Genomic DNA, 14,388 nt, shown 5'->3' on the forward strand with positions numbered 1-14,388 from the left:
CGCCAACCTTTCCCGCAAGAAAGCCACGCCTCCCCACCCCGCTAAGAAGCTCCTCATCAAGCTCCACAAAGGTGCACCTCCAATCCCCCTTTCTATTAACCTAATTTCCATTTCTGCTTATATTCTTTAATTCTTCCCGTTTTTCAGCTCATAGGCTTTTTCTCTGTTGATCTGGCTTTTCCAAGTCTATTAAAATGTGAAGCACCATATGAAACAGTTCAGTTTCTTTGGCAAACAATAAGATGGGCTCAATAGGTGTACTTATTTAGGTCATTCTTACGTCTATAGACCCACACAAGTTAATTACTGAGTCAGTCATAACATAGAAGCTCCTAATGTAAGACCCAAACACTCACTTTTGCCTATTAGTTTAGTGCAGCTACCAAGAGAAAGAATTTAAATTTAATGCACTAACTGCCTTTCGATCATATCCTGCCACATTAGAAAATGTGGTTCAGTCTTGCATTTTTCACTTGAATGATCATGCAAATGCAAAGACTCAATGCATCCAAATTGAAATTCACTTTATATAATGTCAGATGCGATATCATGGGATTTACTTTATAGAGATATCTATCAATAACTTCTAGTCTTCTACATCTAAACTTATTTGTATTTTCTTATTATGGTGAATGTATATGTAACACATGGTGGTACTGTAAGCTTGTTTTCTTTATGTGGAAGCGGAACATATTTGTAGTTTCCTGTTTTTCTTTGGAAAACAAATTGGCACAGTAGTATTGTAAATAAGTTTGAATATTTAGCTTTACAAAGGGACAACTTCTAAATTTATTATTCATACGTCCCTGTTTTCCTTTCAAAGGTAAGCCAACACTGCCCACAAATTTTGAGGAGGTTACATGGGCAAAATTGAAGTCTGCTATTTGTGCTATATTCTTGAAGCAACCTGACTCTTGTGATTTGGAAAAGCTTTATCAGGTATTCCTAGATATTCTGTTATTATTTATTATTCACAGTTGGGTTGGCTTGGGTTTGTCCTGTGAATTTTATGGTGAAATAGCTCATTAGTATTTTATGTTGAACTCTTCTGTAGGCTGTCAGTGATCTTTGCATATATAAAATGGCTGGAAATCTTTATCAGCGAATTGAAACGGAATGCGAAGCACATATATCTACAGCTTTGCAGTCTTTGGTTGGACAAAGCCCAGATTTGGTTGTTTTTCTATCTCTAGTTGAGAGATGTTGGCAGGATCTTTGTGACCAAATGTTGATGATTCGAGGTATAGCCTTGTATCTGGATAGGACATATGTGAAGCAAACAGCAAATGTACGGTCCTTATGGGACATGGGCTTACAACTTTTCCGCAAACATCTTTCATTATCTCCTGAAGTTGAACACAAAACTGTTACCGGTCTTCTAAGAATGATTGAAAGTGAAAGGTAAATCCTTATGTTACAATCCTAATCTTATAAATGAATGTCAGACCTCTTTATAGATGACTATGTATGCAGGTGGCAGGGAGTGTTTTTCGTTGGTTTTTCTATTTGCTGTCATCATAGATTTTATTTTCTTCTTGCCATTACCTTGCATGGGCTGAGTTGATATGACACTGATGAGACCATGAGGGAGCATGTGCTGTCAAAAATTAGTAAATACTTGTAATATTCCTGATTTCCTGTTTCAAAATATATCAGTAACCATTGTAACTGGTTGAAATACAAAGGATAATTTTGTGAATAGTTTTGGCTTGAGTAGTTTGTTAATTATTTTTTAATGAATTTGGCCCAGTAGAATACGCCTTTATTATATATGACCATTATTTGTGGTTATGTGAATTAATTTATCTCTCTTACCATAAAAAAGATTAGCTAAATTATCATTTTTTTAGTTTTTTTTTTTTGGGGGGGGGGGGGGGGCTCGGTCCAGTAGAATACATCTTTATTATATATGACCATTATTTGTTGTTATGTGAATTAATTTATCTCTCTTACCATAAAAAAAGATTAGCTAAATTATCATGTTTTGGGGGGGGGGAACGGGAGCATAAATGTCCTTTTGTGATGGAGCTTTCATTTTTCTGTTGTTCGTCTGGTATTTCAGATTAGGTGAAGCAGTGGATAGAACGCTTCTAAACCATCTTTTGAAGATGTTCACAGCACTGGGAATATATGCAGAAAGCTTCGAGAAGCCATTTCTTGAATGCACATCTGAATTTTATGCTGCTGAAGGTATGAAATACATGCAGCAATCAGATGTTCCAGATTATTTGAAGCATGTGGAGGTGCTTCCTTTTCTTTATCCCCTTCTATTATCTTGTTAGCTTGAATTGTTGGTATTTGTATGTGCTCCTTTAAGTAGTTCTTTAACTATTGGATCTTGCCATGCCATGTATGTATTTTATCTGATCATGCATAATAGTTATCTTTGCATAGTTGAACCCTTCCTCCATACCACATTGTTTATGTACTGAATTGATATTTTTGTACTCATTTTTGTAGACAAGATTGCAAGAGGAACATGACAGATGCCTGATCTACTTGGATGCGAGTACTAGGAAGCTGCTGATAGCCACAGCAGAAAAGCAACTTCTTGAACGTCATATACCTGCCATTCTTGATAAGGTTGTGACTGCTACCAGCTTCATTATTTTTCTGGGTGTTCACCCCCGCCCCCCTCTTTTTTTTTTTCTCCCATTTATTGAATTTTGTTTTTGGTGTTACAGGGTTTCTCTGTGCTTATGGATGGAAATCGCATTGAAGACCTTCAGAGAATGTACTCACTCTTTTTAAGGGTCAATGCCCTTGAGTCACTAAGACAAGCCCTAAGTTCATATATCAGGAGAACTGGGCAGGCCATTGTTATGGATGAGGAGAAAGATAAAGACATGGTTTCTTCACTTCTGGAGTTTAAGGCTTCTCTTGACAGAATATGGGAAGAAAGTTTTTATAAGAATGAAGTATTCTCTAACACCATTAAAGATTCATTTGAGCATCTTATCAATCTACGACAGGTATTCTCATTTTTATGTTGTCATTTTCCTATTTTTGTTAAAGTCTCAAGATAGAAATTCAGTAAGTTGTGGGCCAACTGTTTTGAGTTTTTTTTCCTTTAATTCCACTTTCCTGCTCAAGTTTATGGCTACCATTTAACTTCCAAGTTTTTAGTCTTGCAATTGCCACGGACTTGATCCTGTGAGGTAGTAAAAGCAATGTTGCCAAACCATTTTATCCTCTAGCTATCATAAGTAAACATTTTATATCCTAATCATTAAACCAAACCTGATACAAATACCATGGCTGCAGATATCAATATAGCTGATGTCTTTTACATGCCATTGAATTGCTTTCAATGTTTTGAAAATACTATGACTGTGACCGGTTGCTGTGATTGTAATACAATTTTTAATAGAATAAAAAGGTGAGTACAGACATCCTTGGATATTTGCACTTCCTTATCAATCAACTTCAGCATAGAATGGCCATAAGCTGTGCTTTAATTTAGAAACATAGCCTAACCCTAACAGCCTTCTTTTTAATGCCAAAGCATTTCAAAGTGTATCACAAGTACACCTGGAGAGGACATCTACCCACTTAGAATTCGAAACAGCTTCTTCCGCTAACACTTAGCTACCTTGTAAAAAAAATGGGCTACAGTCTCTGAATCAGATCTTCATAAGAAACATGCGACAACAAGATCTACGTTAGCTGTTATGTTTAATGGAGCATAACATGCTAATTTTGAATAAATTTCTGCATCCGTTGTTTATGAATCAACTATATTGTGTCCATGAGAGAGCTTGTGAAATATCAAAGCTCCTCAAGATAGGTGAAGTGGTTCCTTTACACTTGGGGATTTTTTCTTTTTCTGTTTTGGTGATTTGCAGTCAACTGACTCTGTTGCTATTTTATGTGTGACAGAACCGACCAGCAGAGTTGATTGCCAAGTTCTTAGATGAGAAGCTCCGTGCAGGTAACAAGGGTACTTCTGAAGAGGAACTGGAGGGAACACTTGATAAAGTCCTGGTTTTATTTAGGTTCATTCAGGTTTGTTCAATTTTTCTTTGGTGAATCACCTACACAATAAACACTGTTTTTTGTACTTTTCATTTAAATTTCTTCTGATATTTTCTCAATATTGATAGTGACAACATTACTTGACATTTCTTGTTTTAAAGGGCAAAGATGTGTTTGAAGCTTTTTATAAGAAAGATCTTGCAAAAAGACTTCTTTTGGGAAAAAGTGCTTCTATTGATGCAGAGAAGTCTATGATATCCAAGGTTGACAATTTCCTTTACCATTTAATTTCTGAATTAGTTAATATACTTTATTATGTTAACCATTTTCTTTCATCAATACAGTTGAAGACTGAGTGTGGCAGTCAGTTCACAAACAAATTGGAAGGAATGTTTAAGGTATAATCTGAATCAATTTATAGGCTAGCAATTTTATTCCTTTAGTAGACTCTTGGTTTGGTACGTATTGGGTGGGTACTCTCTATACCAATCATAGTATTTTCAATTTCTTCCTTTAATTAAGAATCTGTATCTGATGAGAAATTCTCTTTATGGTCCTTGGTCCCGATTAAGATCCAGCTGTGGGGCTGAAACTGGGTTTTGAATCACAAATTCCCTCTCTATTTGAAGAGCCATTGTGGTTTGAAAAATGAGAAATAAGTCTTCTTCCAGTGAATACTTCTGTAGTTGTGTAAAAATCTACAGCATATCAGCAACTATGGAGTGGTCCCTTGTATGAAATAACTATGACTTAAATTTAAATTTGCTGAATGAACAAAGATTATGGTAACTTTCTTTGATAGTGTCCATTTATGTGATATTGTGTCCTAATTTGATGGTTCATTGTAACTATGATCAACGTGACCTGACTAACTTAATGGATTACCAAGCTTTTATTTCATAGATTCTTGCATATTTTCTCCCTCAGGACATTGAATTATCAAAAGAAATAAATGAGTCCTTCAAACAGTCATCCCAAGCAAGGACAAAACTCCCATCAGGAATTGAAATGAGTGTTCATGTCCTGACAACTGGGTAAGCTGTTGTCTTTTGTTTCTTAGCTATAATGATCTATAACTTACTGCTCTCAGTTACTCCATTGACTTTAAGTTGCTGGATGAGTGCAGGTACTGGCCAACATATCCACCCATGGATGTTAGACTTCCTCATGAATTGAATGTTTACCAGGTTCAGCACTAGCCCTGATTAATACTCTTCAACTTTTGGTGGCCCTGACAGTGGCTCACCTGGCATGGCCGTTTTCTTTTCCTTTTCCTTCAGGATATTTTCAAAGAGTTCTATCTTAGCAAATACAGTGGAAGGCGTTTGATGTGGCAAAATTCATTAGGTCACTGTGTCTTGAAGGCAGAGTTTCCTAAAGGGAAAAAGGAGTTGGCAGTCTCCCTATTTCAGGTTTGCCTATCAAAACCTTTTTATGTAACATCATTTCTTTATCTGTATTGCTGTCTATATAGCACTGCATACATTTTTGGATGGATTCATTTTGCATTCCTGATTGAGTTTCAGACTGTTGTTTTGATGCTATTCAATGATGCCGAGAAACTGAGCTTTCAAGATATCAAGGACTCTACCAGTATCGAGGACAAAGAACTGAGAAGGACTCTGCAATCACTTGCATGTGGAAAAGTTCGTGTCCTACAGAAGGTATGTTTGGAATCATTTAGAGAATTACCAGTGTATAAAATTTATTTTGTAATTATGGTCCTTTTTTAGTGTCTTAATGGAGATTTCTTTTGATGAACCTGCAACAGTCGCCGAAGGGTAGAGATGTGGAGGATGATGACTCATTCTCTTTTAATGATGGCTTTACAGCTCCTCTTTACCGTATAAAGGTATCACCCTCATTGCTTAGATCACACTAGAAAACTGATTAAATGAAATCTCAAACTTTCACTTTTGTTTCAATTCTGGAAGTTAAGGACTTTGCTTTTCTTTGGTTTTAGTCCTCTAAATTTTTCATTTGAGTTAACTTCACCATCTGGAATACAGGTGAATGCCATTCAGTTGAAGGAGACAGTGGAGGAAAACACAAGCACCACTGAAAGAGTTTTCCAAGACCGTCAGTATCAGGTCAATTTTCTGTTCTCAAAAGCCTTTTCAAGATCATATCTTAGAGGCCAATAGGCCATAGTACATGAAAATATTTTGTCTTTGTATGTTATTGAAGTTTAAAGAAAAGCTCACTCAAATAAATTCTCAAGCTAAAAGAAAAGCTGTTGGATTCAATAATGAGAAAAGATGTTATCTGAAGAACAATTTTTATGCACCAACACTCCCAATCAAATCTTTTCATTTCTGTGACCTTTGAAGTTGTAGAGATTTCAAGGGATAAAAGGTGTAAAAAACTGCATTAATTTAATCCTTTCTATATTACATTATTAAAATTCATAAATATTACAATATGGAATTGTAGGCAATTTAGATCAACATATATATATCAATCATGGTAGATGTACACTAAAATCAGCTATCAAAATCAGCCATCGTGTATTTATGTATAAATACATGTGTTGTTTAACTCGTTTCCGATGTGTACTTTGTATTCTGAACATGTTTTTTATACTAGTGGCTGGTTTTGGTGTATAAATAGCATTTTTGTATATCATATATAGGTGTTTGATTTGTTTTCTATCTTCAACTTAAGTTTATAATTTTATTTTAACTTTATTGAAATGGCGGCACCACCCTGTTTCCATTTTATTTCCCATTTTCAGGATATTTTTTTTGGGTTATAAAACAGGATAATAATAATAATAAAACTTTTATCTCAATTTAAAATGAATAGATAAAATAAACTGGACACCTTAAAAAATTGCCAAGTCCAACCAAACAAGAGCATATGCCTCGGTTAGGAATCCTGTTGCATGCAAGCAATATTATCGTATATGCCCTAGGTTTTTTCTTGTGTTCTTTTTTTAAAACAAAAAATTATATCAATTTTGCGTTGTACACCTCATCTCACAAAGCTTATGACTCGTATGTTTTTGTGGCAGATTGATGCTGCCATTGTGAGGATAATGAAGACAAGGAAAGTACTTAGTCACACCCTTCTTATTACCGAACTCTTCCAACAGGTAAGTCATTACCACACCTCATTTTATTAATCCCTACTAGTTATAATTGATACTGATTTAGGAATTGGTTTGTTATGAACAGCTCAAGTTTCCAATAAAACCAGCTGATTTGAAGAAAAGGATTGAAAGCCTGATTGACAGAGAGTATCTGGAGAGGGACAAGAGCAACCCCCAAATATACAATTATCTGGCATAGTCTTTCACATTTTCAAATGACGTGGGGCAAACTTAATGTTTGATCCTTCGTCATATGTACAGTAACAGTGGATTCCCGTTCTTTTTTTCCACCCCCATTCATCGACAACTGTACTTTATTATTGTAAAGCATAATATCTCGCATGATAATTTTTCCTTTTATACAAGATTCTCGGCGACTCAAAGTCATTCTCCAAAATGATCGAGAAATTCAATAGAATTAATAGATAAATGGTATCATCAACAAAATGTCATCTTATTTTAGATACAAATTAAGTTGTTGGGCCAATAACTTTCCATTCCATTTATGTTTTGTTGCAATAATGCTATATAAACAAGGGAAACAAATCGCGATGAGTGGGAGATACCATCGAGTTTTTTCTTTTAAAAAAATAACTTCTCACTTCATGACCCAAAAAAATAGTTCTTGTGATTCCATTCTCGCTGAATGACGTACGGTTATCGGTTGGCCACGTTTTGTTTAAGTCGCTTTGTGTGAAGCAACGAGTTCTGTCGTTTCTCCACAACTTCGCACCTGGAAAATCATAGAAGCTAACACATTATCAAGTTAAATAATAACGTGGTTTTGGTCATTTTTCTTTTCCTTAATAATACAGTGTTTAAACTTGCTTAATAATTTCCAAAAGAGCACTATAAACGAAGCTACTACTATCAAACATTCATTTTTAAACTTTGCTAATAACAATTCACAGCATCGCCATCTCCATTTCAGTAAAATCAGGTAGACGAATCTCAAACGTTTCATTATTCACTAACATTGAAATTACATTTAATCAAACTAACATCCCCACACTCAACCCTACATACAAAGGGAAAAATATCCTTTTTCCTCTCTCTGTTCTTCTTCCAAAACAAAAAGCGCTGATTTGAGTTACAGAAGGAAGTGAACGACGATACCAATCAGGCGGAGGGTGATGATCATGAGTGTGGCAGCTCAAACGGATTTGACGGCGGTGGAAGGTGCACAGGAGGAGGATTCATCCGTGTCGGCAGCGGAGGAGGGATTAAGAGGTGCGCGAATTGCACGGTTATCGTCGTCGGGATCGTAATCGGGGTTCAGATTACGATCGATGGCTTCGCGACCCATTTCGAGGCATGGCTTGCATGCGATCTCGATGGTGGCCCATCCGAGAAGCACCGCCGCCACTGCTATCACCGCGCTCGTGATGGCACCCATTTTTTTCCCGATTTTACTTAGCTTCTTCCTCTTCCCACCGATCCCTCTCTCTGTTTACGAAGGAAATCCATCGATAAAGTAAACTATCAAACTTTTCATGGGCTTCTATTGTGGGCTTTTCGTGGGCTGCTTACGTTTGGACTCTCTCGAAAATCATAAATACAAAATAACAAGTTGACTACCAAAAAAAAAAAAATAACAAGTTTACTTATATTAAAGTTTGCATTTTACCAACGCAAGTTGGCACAGATGGATGAGGGTCTGTGTCCCTTAACCATCTCTCCCGGGTTCATACTCACTGGAGGATGGGAATGGAGTTTGCTTGCTTGCTTGGGAGGGTCGCCCACTTTGTGTGCCTCTGCAGTATCCGAGGGATTAGTCATTGGGCTTCCGGCCTAATGGATACCCTGGTGCAAACAAAAAAAAAGTTTGCATTTTTTTACCATAGTTATTAGAACTGAACCGGTATTTGACCTGGTCATACGACTGGGTCACTGGGTCATTGGTTCAACCGGTGGGTCACTGATTAATTCGGTTGACCCGGTCATAATTAAATAAAGATATAAAATTATAAAATTAAAATTAAAAGTTAAATGCATATTTTTTAAAATATATTAATAACAATTAAATATCAATTCTTAGATATAATTTATACTACAAAAAGAGATAATAAATTAGTCACTAGTATAAAATATTTTTTCAATTTAAATGGAAAAAAAAAACAAAAGATAAACAATTAATATCAATGTATTTATATAGTATGTATTGTTACTTGTTTAGTATTCATGTAAATCATCCTTTAAAAGGATAAAAATAAAAAATAAAAAATCATTCACGTTTTGTTATATATATACTTTTTGTCATATACATTACTGAGGAACAAGTTTGCATAGCGGGAAGGGGGAGGTTGTATGCTCACGCGGTCTCCTGATCGAATCCCGTGGGTCGCCAATCCCGCGGTTCGGCGACCCACGGGTGCACCGTGGACCTGCGGCGGTTCTAATGTGATCTGCGGCGCGAACCGGCCAATTTTCAACAGATTTGATCACCATTGACCGATTCGCATTCATGTTCAGTCCAATTTGCCAATCGAACCGGTCAGACCACCGGTTCACTGATTTTTTTATCAAACTGGTCGGTCCAGTCCGATTCTGATAACTATGGTTTTTACATAAAGATAAATAATCATTGAATTTTCTTTTTTAGCTGTGGGAAAATTCAAAATTGACTCTTTGACCCAAGACACTGGTAATTAGGGGAGATGTCAATAAGCTGCAAGGTTTGATTGGCTTCTTGCTTTACATTCACTCAACTAAGTGCAACCATACCTTATCTGCTGCATCCACTGCTTTGATAGCAACATAGGGTTCCAACAATATTCAATTTGGTCTAACTTTCATTAGTTTGTAATAGTCTTTTGATTAATAATTCTCAGTTTCTCGCATTAAACTATTTAAAAAGAAAATTCAGTCCAATTAGTGCTCTAAAGAAATTCTTTTAAAATACAAAATTGTTTATGTATTTGATGTTATTAATTAAAATCTAGCATTTTGGATTAAAATTATCTACTTTTATATCATTAATAAAGGTATTGTTAGGTTGGACTAGCTAGGAGACTATATGAAAATGAAAAGATACAAACTTATTTGAATAAATAGACTAATACATAAATATAAAAGATGCCTCTGCCATATGACATACAAACTTATTTGTACATCTCTATCGTTTCAATGTTTTCTCATATTTTGTAGTCCTTTCTTAAAAAGACTAATGACTATATTCAACCACTCCTAGGTAACCTATCTCACCTAAAAGTATGATTTCAACCACCAAAACAAGTTATAATTTGAGATGACCAACCAAAACCAAAACCAAATTCATGGACCCAACAGCCCACTCTGATCAATTATCAATATCTTCACAATGAATACAGTAGCACGTGCAACATAACATTCTGCTACTTACATTACAATAATGGAAACGTGGATCTAAGAAAAAAACGTCATAGACTTTGGTTCACCCTACCCTATATCAAATTATTCAATTAATTAATATGACCACATCCTCTTCACAAGCAAGCAGCACATCACCCTTTTGTTGCAAAGCATTAAAATCTATTTAAAGTATGTACTTGCTAGCATTCAAGGAGTTCAACAAACTAAAGAATAGCATAATTAACACCATCATCAGTTGTCTAGTGTCGTGTATCTTGGAAAATACCATACTTACACAACACCATCACTACTTGGTTTGCACAAGTAATGAGTATCAATGCGGCTTTCTTTGACCATTAAGAAAGCCTATAATGTCTTTTAGGCAGCGTTTGGTGCAGAGACAGAGACTGAAAGATTGAGACTGAGAGACAGATTAAGAGACAGATTGAAATAAATTTTAGTATTCTGTTTGGTACAAAGTAGAAGACAGAAATTGAAACAAGAATGAAGCTCTAATTTAATTTGCACAAACGGTAAAATTAGAATTAATTAATTGAAATGAGGATATTTGAGGTATAAAATGTTATTAAAGTTTCAGTCTTCGTCTCTAAAAATTTTAGTCCCTGTGTCCCCACTTTTTGGAGGTACTGAAATACTGAAATTTTGGGAACAAAGACATAAATTTTAGTATCAGTCTCTGAGCTAACAAACATGATACTGAGTCTCAGTCTTCAAGTCTCTGTCCCAATATCTCAAAACAAACGCTACCTAGGAACAGAGGGATCAACTTGGTCAACAAGGGGGAGAAATTTTCTTACGGGAATTGAATATATTAGCAAAATCCAATCATGTACAACTTGGGAATTCTCAGGAAGTGACAGATACATGCATAAAACCAATGTACATCAATTCTAAAGAACAGTTGGTAAATAAATGTGGCTTATATTTAAAGGTGTTAAGACAATCACAAGTCTTTTCCATCAAGTTGTTGGTCCCTCTGGGCCAACAATTTGGTCTCTGTTTTAAAATTTTACTTAATATGTTAATGGTTCATGACTAGGTACTGCATTTCCTTTAGCACAGCTCATGATTGGTTAAGTTTAACCTGTGAGGTAAAAAGGCTCCAGTTCATAGACTATTGAGTTCTTGTTCAATTGTCCCAAGCTATATAAGTCACTATAACCTACTTACTGTTAATCAATCTATGGTTATAAGAAGCCTAATGGACAAAGTAAAATGAATAAGCATGTAAATTGCAGAACATTTTATTGTTGCAGTCTCTGTCTCTCACATGATATATTTAGTTCCTATGTATGCAGTTAAGTTGAGCAACTAAAGGGCTAACATGGAAAATGGCTTATGTGTAAATTACACCGAAACACTATTTTCCTTTCTATCCCATCAAAACTTTAATCTACTATGGCTTCAAAAAGACACATATTACTAGAAATTATGACAAAAAAACATGTTATAGAGCTCAATGAACCACAAGAAGGTACTTCCATTAATATAATTCGAAAGAGTATCCCCTCACACTGCGATTACAACTTCTAGACTATTGTGATAATTATATTTAATTACATTTTATTCAGATAACATTCTTACCACAGTACTAGAGAATAAGAAAAACTATGCAAACAGCACCTGAGAGCTTGAAGGAGTGAGATCAGATAAACTCTCCGGTGCATCAATTACATGCCACCGAACACTGAAGCTCCATTTTTCGTCAGAATTTTCGTCTGGAAGCAGTCTAGAGATATGACCAACAGCAACATGAAGATTTCGGCCCACGACATAAATATGGCAATCGCAAGCATTGACAGCAAAAGGCTTGCATATTTGCTCAGGCAAAGGGGGACCATCTATGGCATCCCAGGAGTCTGTTTCCATGTCATAGACCTTTAGCTTCATTCTTTCAAGCTCAGAGACAACAAACAAGTGGCCGTAAACAACGACACTTGAACCGGTCCAGCCTTCTCTAAGTCCAACAGCCATGTTTTCCCAATTATCTGTTCTGGGATCATAGACTTGCCCCCTTGGAGAGACATAAAAGGGCCATAACCAGCCTTCCGTGACGAGAAGCTTCCCGTTGAGAACTGCTGCATCATAAGATGCCATATTGGTTCCCATGCTGGCGATAGAGCGCCAATTTCCAGTGAGAGGATCCAATACCTCAGCAGAATCCAGCTCATATAGATCAGTGCTATTCCCACCAGCTACATAAAGCATCCCATCAATTACTCCACTGGCAAAAAATGACCTTGCTGTATTCATCCTATTCATGACAGTCCAACGATTTTTCTGCATCTCATACTTCAAGACCAAGTCAAGAGGGCAGTCGACGTCGGAGACCATACCACCGCATACAAAAAGAGTGCCATCCCGGGGAATCGAAACACACCTAAAACCATGGGGGCAAACCTTGTCCTTACAGGGCATTGCAGGGATAGTGTGCCACGAAAAGTGAGTGAGGTCAAGAACCTGCCATTGGATCTTTCCAGTGCACTTGTGGTAGGCAAATACAAAAAGCCAGGGGTCTTTGAATCCCAATTGTCTCCTGTTGGTGAAAAACCTCTCTTTGTTTCCAAGTAGCAGATGCCACCTCTTGCATACAGCTCTACACGATGAATGACTCTGAACCGGCAGCCGGAGAAGGCAATTGAGAGCAACATCGTCCGGCAGGCCCGGTATTAAGGGGTCTCCCCTGAGAGAATATTCCAATGAAGATTGGATCACAGCTAACCTAAACTTGGGAGATAATGTCATTTGAGGGTCTCCTAACTTGTGTACTGCTCCCTGTTGAGACGAAAATCGAACACGCTGCATCTTCAAATCCTAAACCCTCCCTTTCACAACTAAACTTGATTTCATTCCCCCCAAAATCAAAATCCTCCTCAACAAACACAAAATTCTATGAAAGCCAGTAACTTTACCATCAACTGGAAAGAATTTAACTTTGGAGCACACAGAGATACCAATTTACAAAAAGGCAAAAGCTTAGAAGCAGCACATAGAAAAAATCTCAGCTTTATCCGAAACAGCAATCAGCAAAGCAAAACACAGAGAAGAGAACTTACAAGAAGGAAGGAGGTAGCTGGTGAAGTATATTATAGGCTGAAAGACGGTGACTTGAGATGAGAATTGAGATTGCTTTTTGAAGCATACATAGATATAAAAATTAAAAACTAAAAACAGAGGGTGATGAATGATTTCATTCCATTTGAGAGAAAGATTTGATTTATTTTATTGTATGCAAACACAATCCCCACGCGCTTTTCCACTCGCTTGTTTCACACGCAAATCCCAAACATGAGGCTTTCGCTCTCTTATCTTCTTTTTTATTTGTTTTTCAACTAACCTCCTCTTTCTCAAATAATTATTTACAGCTTGTTTAGGTAATTAAGGAAAAGGAAAAGAAAACAAAAAAACTGCTTTCACTCTTGAAAAATATATCTTTCAAAACTTTTATGTACTGTCATACGGGTATTTCCCTTATTATTGGTTACTAGAATTACTTATTTTAAAAAAAGATAAATTTTTACATAAATATAACGGATTTTTAAATTTAAAAACATAATTATAAATAGAAGTTATTCATTTTTAAATATAGTTAATATTTTTAACTAAAGATATAATTATTCTTCCTTAGTGGCACGTGTATTTTTCTTTTTTTTTTTAAGAGAGAACAAGTATATATAAATTATAGTATTAATAAAGAATTGAGAAATTAACCAAAAATCTGCATAAAACAATTCAAAACTTTTAAAGATATAATTCATTTTCCTATAATTTGTTACTATTATTTGACAAGTACAACTAAAATATAGTATCATCTATCTATCTACTTAATATATTAAAACTGAGTTTTCTCTCAACTAATGAAAGTGAAGTGTCAATTTCTCATGAATCAATTTTTCCTCCAAAATGAATGAATTTAATGAATAATGCATAATTATACTAATTTAAAAAAATATCTTTATTATCTTTATTAT

General features: G+C 35.7%; 3 protein-coding genes across 3 annotated transcripts in view; 1 reads left to right on the forward strand and 2 right to left on the reverse strand.

Annotated features, from left to right (window-relative positions):
- Positions 1 to 7,532, forward strand: part of LOC107622574 (cullin-4) — a gene marked incomplete in the record, with an annotated part of 8,040 nt that extends 508 nt beyond the window's left edge. The window contains 17 exon segments of the mRNA XM_021114150.1: positions 1 to 71; positions 824 to 939; positions 1,055 to 1,401; positions 2,063 to 2,243; positions 2,461 to 2,583; positions 2,685 to 2,972; positions 3,880 to 4,005; positions 4,137 to 4,238; positions 4,320 to 4,373; positions 4,903 to 5,009; positions 5,102 to 5,162; positions 5,256 to 5,387; positions 5,502 to 5,639; positions 5,747 to 5,827; positions 5,985 to 6,065; positions 6,989 to 7,069; positions 7,152 to 7,532. Coding sequence (XP_020969809.1) covers positions 1 to 71; positions 824 to 939; positions 1,055 to 1,401; positions 2,063 to 2,243; positions 2,461 to 2,583; positions 2,685 to 2,972; positions 3,880 to 4,005; positions 4,137 to 4,238; positions 4,320 to 4,373; positions 4,903 to 5,009; positions 5,102 to 5,162; positions 5,256 to 5,387; positions 5,502 to 5,639; positions 5,747 to 5,827; positions 5,985 to 6,065; positions 6,989 to 7,069; positions 7,152 to 7,265 — 2,203 coding nt within the window.
- On the reverse strand, positions 7,919 to 8,536 carry LOC107622575 (outer envelope membrane protein 7). The gene has a single exon (XM_016324520.2). It carries the CDS (start codon positions 8,460 to 8,462, stop codon positions 8,220 to 8,222), a length of 243 nt encoding a protein of 80 aa, XP_016180006.1. The 5' UTR covers positions 8,463 to 8,536; the 3' UTR covers positions 7,919 to 8,219.
- LOC107623902 (F-box/kelch-repeat protein At1g30090) lies at positions 11,870 to 13,676 on the reverse strand. Its single transcript, XM_016326304.2, has 2 exons — positions 13,474 to 13,676; positions 11,870 to 13,350 (listed from the first exon to the last, which is right to left on the reverse strand). Exon 2 carries the CDS (start codon positions 13,220 to 13,222, stop codon positions 12,026 to 12,028), a length of 1,197 nt encoding a protein of 398 aa, XP_016181790.1. The 5' UTR covers positions 13,223 to 13,350; positions 13,474 to 13,676; the 3' UTR covers positions 11,870 to 12,025.

Source organism: Arachis ipaensis, chromosome B10, assembly GCF_000816755.2.
Source record: "Arachis ipaensis cultivar K30076 chromosome B10, Araip1.1, whole genome shotgun sequence".
NCBI lineage: Eukaryota > Viridiplantae > Streptophyta > Magnoliopsida > Fabales > Fabaceae > Arachis > Arachis ipaensis.